Raw genomic sequence first — 9,397 nt, forward strand, 5'->3', positions numbered from 1 at the left:
CGTCATGAAACTTGGTCAGAAGATTTGTCACAATGATATATTGGACAAATTTGAGAATGGTTCCAGTTGATTGGCTATAGTAAAACTTTGTTAACACTAGTAAACCTTGTTAACATTGATGTGTTAACACTCTATAGGCCACTTTTATTGTCTGATCTTTATGAAGCTTGCTCAGGTTTGTCCCAATGATATCTTGGAAGAGTTTGAAAATGATTCCTGTTGGTTGAAAAACATGGCAGCCAGGTGAAGGGGCAATTTTTAGCACGGCTGTTTTCGGAGAAAACCCGAGGTATTGTCATTGCCAGCTCGTCGTTTCGCATCGTGCTAAAACCTTAACATTTTGTCAAGGTTTTGAACATTGGCTCTAAAATCAAAGTGCTTCCACCTACAATTTTGAAACTTCATGTGTAGCTGCACCTTGACGAGTTCTACACTCCACACCCATATTTGGGTCATTAGGTCAAAGATCAAGGCCACTGTGACCTCTAAAAAAAATCTGACAAGCTTTCATTTATTCAAAATTGCACCCGCAGCCGAGCGTTGGCATCCGTTATGCGGTGCTCGTTTTAATATGGCTACAGTAAAACCTTGTTAACACTCCATAGGCCACATATATTATATGATCTTCATGAAACTTAATCAGAAGATTTTTTCCAATGATATCTTGGACAAGTTCGAAAACGGTTCTGATTGGTTGAAAAACATGGTTGTTAACAAGAAAGAGTTGAGAAAAATTATGTGATTAATATATTATCAGGTTAGTTTTACCAGTATTTTCATTTGCTCTGCACAAAAACATGAACAACGAGCCAAGGCTAAATAAACTTATCTTTATTGAACAATAACCTAGTATTCTTAATTTCCGCAGTAAGATCTATCTATCAGTACCTATGCAGTTAAGATCCATGCTCTTACACCAACAGGTAAAATTGTGAATTGACAAGTGAATGCCTGCAACAAAAATAACACCTGTATGTCGGCATTTAGCCAGATGAACAATTAAAGTATGTCATTATAAGCTAAAAACTACAAACACAATGGACGTCTAGCACAAAAACAGCAGTAAAATAAAACATGCAAACGCAGCTTTGTATATAAATTCTTTATTTCTGTCATGAAATATATATTTCATAAACAAATACAGAAAATACACTTTAAACATTGAAACTGGTCATTATGTGTAATGACATTTCAAAACATGCCCTAAATAAATCAATAAAATATGTATATAACTCTGTACACACTATGATCAGATTCAAGCACAGAACCCCTGTGCAAGATGTACCGATTGTGTCGCCTCCTAAGAAGCAACCACGGCTCAACTATGCGATGCTTCATCTCCTGAAGCAAAAATTTCTTTAATATATAAGGACAAGATGAAATATTGCAATTTTATTTTTCCATGTAGGTTTTCCATTTCATAGAAATGAAATTTCCCTCTGTTAAATGGCATTTAAGGCATGTGCTTAAAGTGTCATCACAGATTTGCCAGTGCAGGCTAATTGGGGAAAACGCTGTCTGCTTTATTTTTTCGTTTAAGGGATGTCTCTTCTTAGCAAATATCCCATTTAGGCGGAAAGTGTCTTCCCTGATTAATCTGGGATGACACTTTATACATATGTTTTAACCCTTTCCTCCATAACAAGCAAAGTGGAAATGGCTTTTGCAACCAGCATAAAACCAGAAAAGCCTGTGAGTAACTTAATTATGTCAAGTCTATTCATATAATACGAACCCTTGTGCAATATTGGTATTGACTCAAGAGGCACTATAAAAACAAGCTTCGTGAAAGACCACTTAAGTGTGTTACATACAAAGTCTTCAACCCTAAGCCTTTAAGTTGACGAGTTTTTCAAGAGTTCACATGTATTACATTTTGATCTTTCCCGTGTCCTTTATTTTTGGATAACAATGATTATAAATGTTTATTAATTGTGAGCGAAATTCCTTTGTATTATGACTTGACAGAAGATCCTTGATTAAAAAGGGTGCTATTTTTCGATAACCACATGGCACAAATTCAGATATAAATGCGAAATATTTAACGTTACTTAATGGGTACAACAAATGTCTTAAAATTGTTAATTCACTCATGATTGTGTTTGACACTCCATTAGATTACAGATTACAGACATACAATTCATAAACCCCAGAGCAACATTATCATGAAATTAACTGCACAAAAAAACATTTTCATAACAATTAACTACATAATAATGGAGGGAGAAAACAATGAACATAATTGTTAATATTATTATATGTCAAAGTAAAATACAATCTTTGCTCCTGAAAAAGAACTTTTGGTCAAACATTCACACATAATATAATACAAAACATTTATTTTAAACAACATTTGCTGCATGTACAACTAATACCACAGTAATTAATCACAAATTCACCTTGTTCACATCCTTTTAACTTTGTTCACAATATCTGATCCACCTACTATGGCGACATAACTACATCACAAATTTTATTTGTTCACATTTCAAAATTGTTCACAATATCTGATTCACCTACCGGTACTAATGCGACATTTATTAATCACAAATAAATTTGTTCACATCATTTAAAAATTGTTCAAAAGATCTGATTCACGCTCTTTACCTAGCAAAATTTCCATTTTCTGTTTCCATACCAACAACATGGTAAACCTTGTCATGGGCACCACTCTAACACATAATAAAATATCAAAAACTTATATAAAAGTTTTGCGAAAGATCATACTAATAGATCCTAAATGCATCACAAATTATATTTGTTCACATCATTTCACGCTGTTAATTCTGCAAGGCTCGCATTTTCTGTTTCCATAGCAACCACAGGGTCACATTTGTCAAGGTCATCAGTCTCATGTTCTTTCTCCCCCATGTCAAGCATTCTGCGTACAATATCCCAGAGGCAGGACTCCTTAGGGTACTCATGATCCACCAGGTTCACTAGATAGTAGTTGTTATGGATGTGCTGAATTACCTCCCTTGACTTGCTGCCCTCTGGATAGAGGTTGCCCCAGCTTTGTAACCACAATGCAAATGCCTCATCCTAGGGTAATAATATTTTTATGATTTTGGTAATTCATTGTAAGCCTTTTTGGGTTTTTGTTCTTGTGTTTGATCTGTATGTGGGTGTTTTTATTAGCCCATTTCACAAATAAAATATTTACTATAGAATTATACAGAAGACACAACTTCATCATTTACTACAGTTGATGTATGAAATTACCTACAAGAACATTGCTATACAAACGAGGATCAGCAAAATCAGATAAACACATTTTCCAACATAATTTTCTGGAAGTTAAAGGTCGGTACGTGGAGAAAGGAGGCTCTGTAAACAGATTAACGGCACAGCCAAACTAGACATGTGTCAATTGGGCAAAGATGCCGCCACATTCCACTTTTGTCTCAAAACTCCAATTATGTCTTCAGCTGAGCTGTATCTAGCGACTATTGCGAAGTTTCAAGAACCATTCAAGATTTTGGCCAATATGTGATTAGAGCAAATATTTTGAAGAAGTTCGCCGATGATTAGACAAAAGTTGTGGCCTTTTAAAGAGTATGTGCAAGCTTTTTAGTTAATTGTAACTTATATCTTAGTTTTGGGTGCCAAATGACTAAGTTTCTTACTTACATAAGATAACAATGAGATAATGTTTTATGAAGATTGGGCAAGAATTATAACTCTAGGGTGTTCATAACTTCTTTCTTTTATTTGACAGATTGACCTTGTTGTTCTTCTTATTGATATTTTCTTAGGTTAAACTAAACAGCAAACTAAACTAAACTATACATCTGGTTAGGGTGATGAACCAAAAGTTGAGACTTATTAAAAAAAAAAAATAAAAAAATTTGAAACATTCAAGTGGAATATTTGGGCATAAATTGGGAAAAATATATCCTTTTTTTGAGATTGCCTAACCATATTACTAAACAGACACCAACACAAATGCTGACATTTCCGTTAAAAGTGTAATCGGATAAATACGTAAAAAAGCTAAAAAAAATACCCCCATTGAATGAAAAGTACTCTTCACACTGTACCTTCCACACTGTGAATGCTATAGGATCCACCACTGTCGGCTGTATGATCTCCTTGCCAGGGAAGACCCCCCAAGTCACGGCTATCGGCTCATTCTGGTCGCAGTTGGTGTAGTCTGCTTCACCCTGTCAATGTAGGATGTAACAATGAATAAGCCTTGTTTTGAGATGCATGTGCGTAATACAGGGACATAACTATTCGCTGTCTATTTGCCTAAATTGGATTTCATTCATATGGGACTTTTTTTCAGCCAAAAATTCCTTAAAAGTAGACAGTGATGTCCCTGATTAGCCTGCGCAGATTGCACATTACACACACAAATTAACCCTTTCTCACTTAGGTACGTATTTTGACGTGTTTGTAGCCTCTTAGAAAGATTTGTTTCATTGAAGACCTTTCTGACAAGGTTTAAGTTTATAAGGCTTCATTTCCATCCTTTAGATACTGATGAGCATTAAACAGCATAAAACCTGAACAGAGACTGCGAGTTTTAGCATAGCAGTTTTCACTTTGCCTCTGAGTGGGAAAGGGTTAAGCCCAGTTTTTCCAGAACAAGGTTCAAATTAATCAAAAAGTACAAAATAATGGCAGTTTTACAGCTATGCCTTTTTTTTATAAAATTGCGTCAAGAAAGAATAAAAAGAAAGATGTGTTTACAAATGTATATCATTTGATATTCATATTTTTAACATTCTTGTGATCAAAATGCAATAACAACATCTTAATTAATATGTTCTAATGCTTCACATTACCTGTTCGCTGTGACATGATAAAACTGACACAAAATAAATGCACATTTTCTGTTGCGCCAAAAGCATAAGAATTTCTTGTTTATTCTTGTTTCACATCAAAAGTAGCAGATTAAATAGTCCAGTTACATTGTGATTGATGATGTGGTAGTTGACCAGGGGGTACTCTGTTAGGATCTTCTTCAGTGCCAGCACGTTCTTCTTGCTTGTAAAGAATTCCAGATAGGCCTGAAAAGAAATCAGAATCAGGAATTAACAAACTAGAAATATTTCATGTTCATGTATGCTTGATAAATAATAACAAGATGTGTTTGTGAAACACTATGCCCACCAGTATTTGACCTGCACAACCTTGAAGGATGACCTTGACCTTGACCATTCACCACTCAAAATGTGCAGATCCATGAGATGCACATGCATGCCAAATATGAAGTAGCTATGTGCAATATGGCAAAAGTTATAGCAAATGTTAAAGTTGGCGCAAACAGACAGACAGACCAACAGACAGGGCAAAAACAATATGTCCCCCAGTATTTACTGGTGGACATAAAAATCATGAACTAACAAACTAGACATTTTATCTTTAAGACAGTCTCAAATATTTTCAACAAGGGCTGTTTGTAAAAAATGCTGGTCCCCCCCCCCCCCATATGGGCTGTCAGCCATTGTGTGAATACGTTTTGTGTCAATGTTACCTTGACCTTTGACCTAGTGACCTGAAAATCAATAGGGGTCATCTGCCAGTCATGATCAATGTACCTATGAAGTTTCATGATCCTATGCCTAATTAGTCTTGAGTTATCATCAGGAAACCATTTTACTGTTTAAAGTCACTGTGACCTTGACCTTTGACCTAGTGACCTGAAAATTAATAGGGGTCATCTGCCAGTCATGATCACTGTACCTATGAAGTTTTATGATCCTAGCTGTAAGCATTATTGAGTTATTATCCGGAAACCATTTTACTATTTTGAGTCACTGTGACCTTTGACCTAGTGACCTGAAAATCAATAGAGGTCATCTGCCAATCATTATCAATGTACCTATGAAGTTTCATGATCCTAAGTGTAAGCATTCTTATCCGGAAACCATTTTACTGTTTCGAGTCACTATGACCTTGACCTTTGACCTAGTGACCTGAAAATCAATAGGGGTCATCTGCCAGTCATGATCAATGTTCCTATGAAGTTTCATGATCCTAGGCGTAAGCATTCTTGAGTTATCATCCGGAAACCATCTCACTGTTTCGAGTCACTGTGACCTTGACCTTTGACCTAGTGACCTGAAAATCAATAGGGGTCATCTGCCAGTCATGATCGATGTACCTATGAAGTTTCATGATCCTAGGCGTAAGCATTCTTGTGTTATCATCCGGAAACCATTTTACTATTTCGAGTCACTGTGACCTTGACCTTTGACCTAGTGACCTGAAAATCAATAGGGGTCATCTGTGAGTCATGATCAATGTACCTATGAAGTTTCATGATCCTAGGCGAAAGCATTCTTGAGTTATCATCCGGAAACCATGTTACTATTTCGAGTCACTGTGACCTTGACCTTTCACCTAGTGACCTGAAAATCAATAGGGGTCATCTGCCCGTCATGATCAATGTATGTATGAAGTTTCATGATCCCAGGCCTAAGCGTTCTTGAGTTATCATCCGGAAACCATCTGGTGGACGAACCGACAGACGGACAGACTGACCGACCAACAAGTGCAAAACAATATACCCCCTCTTCTTCGAAGGGGGGCTTAACAAAGGTACGAAGCCTCTAAGAGACGTAAATGTATATTAAGTTAGTAAACTGGACAGCTCAATTGAAAAACAAAACCATTCATAAGCCAGTGGAAAATTGTTTTATTTTGGAAAGTCATTAAATTCAAATTTTGAACAAGAAATGTGTTTGTCAGAAACACTATGACCTCTACTGCGCCACTGATTTATTTTATTTATTTATTTCATTTGGCAGGTTCAGATAATTATCTCCCTTTAAAGCTTATAACTTTCCTTGGTTTTGTTTTTTGTGACATTTAAGGATGACCTTTACCTTTAAAAACTCAAAATGTGCAGCTCCATGAGATACACATGCATGCCAGATATAAAGTTGCTATCTTCAATATAGCAAAAGTTATGACAAAATGTTAAAGTTTGACGCAAACAAACAAACACACAAACAAATAAACAAACAAACAAACAAACAAAGCAACAGACAGGTGAAAAACAATGTCTCCCATTATAGTGGTGGGGGACATAAAAAGGAAAGCAAGTCAGGAGTGTTGCCTTACAAATTTTCAAAGTCAGATGCAAGTTTTAGCCCAATGTGCGAGAAATTTCCGAATATTGCAAGATGACATTTTGGAATGTTGCAAGATGACATTTTCGAATAGTGTGAGATAACATTTTAAAATATTGCAAGATGACATTTTCTAATGTAATGCAAAACAAATATGTTTTCAAAAAAGCATTTTGCAATGATGTTAAAAAATTCTAAATAGATTTTATATTTAAAAAGAATGTTTTATCTTTGTTTTTAAAACAATGAATCAGTCCATTATAAATCAGCCCCATTTGATTTTTGCAAACAAGACAGTGCAAATTTTGACTTTTATTTTTCCCATAAGCACTCAAGTATTGAAAAAAATACACATCATCCAGTTGTTTTCTCGTTCAAATTTGGGTCCTGTAGGGTAAAACATTCCAGATCGAAAACAGTATATATTTTCCCAAATGGGAACTTAAAAATTCACAATTGAATACTTAAAAAAAAAACAAGAGATGTGTTTGTCAGAAACACAATGCCCCCTAATGCGCCGCTTTGACTTTTTTAAACATTTGACCTTGAAGGATGACCTTGACCTTTCACCACTCAAAATGTGCAGCTCCATGAGACACACATGCATGCCAAATATCAAGTTGTTATCTTCAATATTACAAAAGTTATTGCAAAAGTTTAACCAAGGTTAAAGTTTGTGACAGAGGACAGACACATACATTGACAGACAAACAGGCCAAAAACAATATGCCCCTGATCTTTCAATCCGGGGGCATAAAATGTATCAATAAGTCTCAACATTTAATGTATCTCAAATCCAGCTCTATAAGTAAAACCTAAGTGAATATAATATTAACCCTTTCAGTGCGGGAACCGAATTTTAAAGGCCTTTGCAAACAGTTTGGATACAGATGAGACGCCACAGAACGTGGCGTCTCATCAGGATCCAAACTGTTTGCTATTCTGATAGTATTCTTTGAAAAAAATAATGAAGAAAATGCTAATTTTAGAAATTCAGCAGACGACATTTTAGCAGACAACAAATTTCCCAGCATGCAAAGGGTTAATATCACTTTCATTCTCAATTTACAGTATTTGTTAGCAAAAAAATGAACACAACTAATTTCCCAAATTTAGTTGAAATGAAGTGAATTTTCAATATGCAAAGGGACCCGGCCCCATTCCCAAAATGGTGGGGAAAAAAACTGTGACATCAGACAAACCTAGCTATGTTCATACACTGTGAAATATAGCTAGCACATGCAGTTGCAGTCTGATGAAAAAATCATCTTGCTGATTGTTATGAGTGTAAGTTTCTTGATACAAACAAATAAAAATCTATTTTTAAATTGTAAAACTCAGAATTTGAGACCGGTACAATATACGTTATTTTCAACTTTTAATTTAATTAATATTTGATGGTTAGCATTTTACTTAATACAAGAGTTTTAATTGAGGACATTGATTTGATTGAGCATAACCCTGATTATAATATGGGTACCTTTCTGTAGCTGTAACCTTTTATTGACCTCAAACCCACAGTTGATTCAATTAAGAGATGTAAACCTTCTGTCAAATAGATGCAACTGTTAGGTTACTAACCCTCCTCACCCCGCATTCAGGACCGATGAAAAAATTACATAACTTACGGTGAATGTAACGGTTTGTTAACGTACACCCTACATTTGGACTCAAATAACAAATAGTAATTAATACCTTCTGGTCAGTTAGATTTAACTATTCAGTGAATTCCCCCTCTCCAACCCAAATTCAGATCCAATTAACAAATTAATACCTTCTGGAAGATAACTGTTTGTTGACTTACACTCCACATTTTTGGTTCAATAAACAAATGGTTATGATTACCTTATGATCAAATAAATGTAACTGTTTGGTAAATCCTATACCTGATCCTAGTCAAATGGGAAAACAGGGCTTAATGCATGCATGTAAAATGTGATCCCCGATTAGCCTGTGCAGTCTGCACTGGCTTATCAGCGACAACACTTACTCCCTAAAAACAACTTTGGCTAAAAACTGACTTCGTTTAAACAAAAAAAATCCATAAAAGCGGAAAGGGTCAACCCTGCCTAGCCTGTGCAGAGTGCACAGAATAATCAGGGACTACACTTTTTGCACATGCATTAAGCCGAGCTATCCCTAAACAGGGCTCAATAAGTACCTTCTGATAGATGTAACCATTCCGTCCTCCCCAGCCAACATTTGGGTCAGACGATGGCGCGCCATTCACGTTTGGCTGAGAGTTGATTGTGAGTACACCGCGCTCGTTGATTGCCGCAAGCTTCTCCGAGATTAGAGATGTCTCAGGGGAGAGG

General features: G+C 35.8%; 1 protein-coding gene across 1 annotated transcript in view; it reads right to left on the minus strand.

Moving 5' to 3' along the window:
* Positions 1-1,087: 1,087 nt before the first annotated feature.
* LOC127881221 (methylenetetrahydrofolate reductase-like) overlaps positions 1,088-9,397 on the minus strand; it is a 25,207-nt gene continuing 16,897 nt past the window's right edge. The window contains exons 7-10 of the mRNA XM_052428952.1: positions 9,244-9,397; positions 4,917-5,015; positions 4,041-4,163; positions 1,088-3,042 (exon numbers count right to left, since the gene is read on the minus strand). The exon at positions 9,244-9,397 is cut by the window's right edge and continues 29 nt beyond it. Coding sequence (XP_052284912.1) covers positions 2,773-3,042; positions 4,041-4,163; positions 4,917-5,015; positions 9,244-9,397 — 646 coding nt within the window. The 3' untranslated portion in view covers positions 1,088-2,772. The remainder of the gene's footprint in view (positions 3,043-4,040; positions 4,164-4,916; positions 5,016-9,243) is intronic.

The sequence above is a fragment of the Dreissena polymorpha genome, chromosome 5 (assembly GCF_020536995.1).
Source record: "Dreissena polymorpha isolate Duluth1 chromosome 5, UMN_Dpol_1.0, whole genome shotgun sequence".
Classification (NCBI taxonomy): domain Eukaryota; kingdom Metazoa; phylum Mollusca; class Bivalvia; order Myida; family Dreissenidae; genus Dreissena; species Dreissena polymorpha.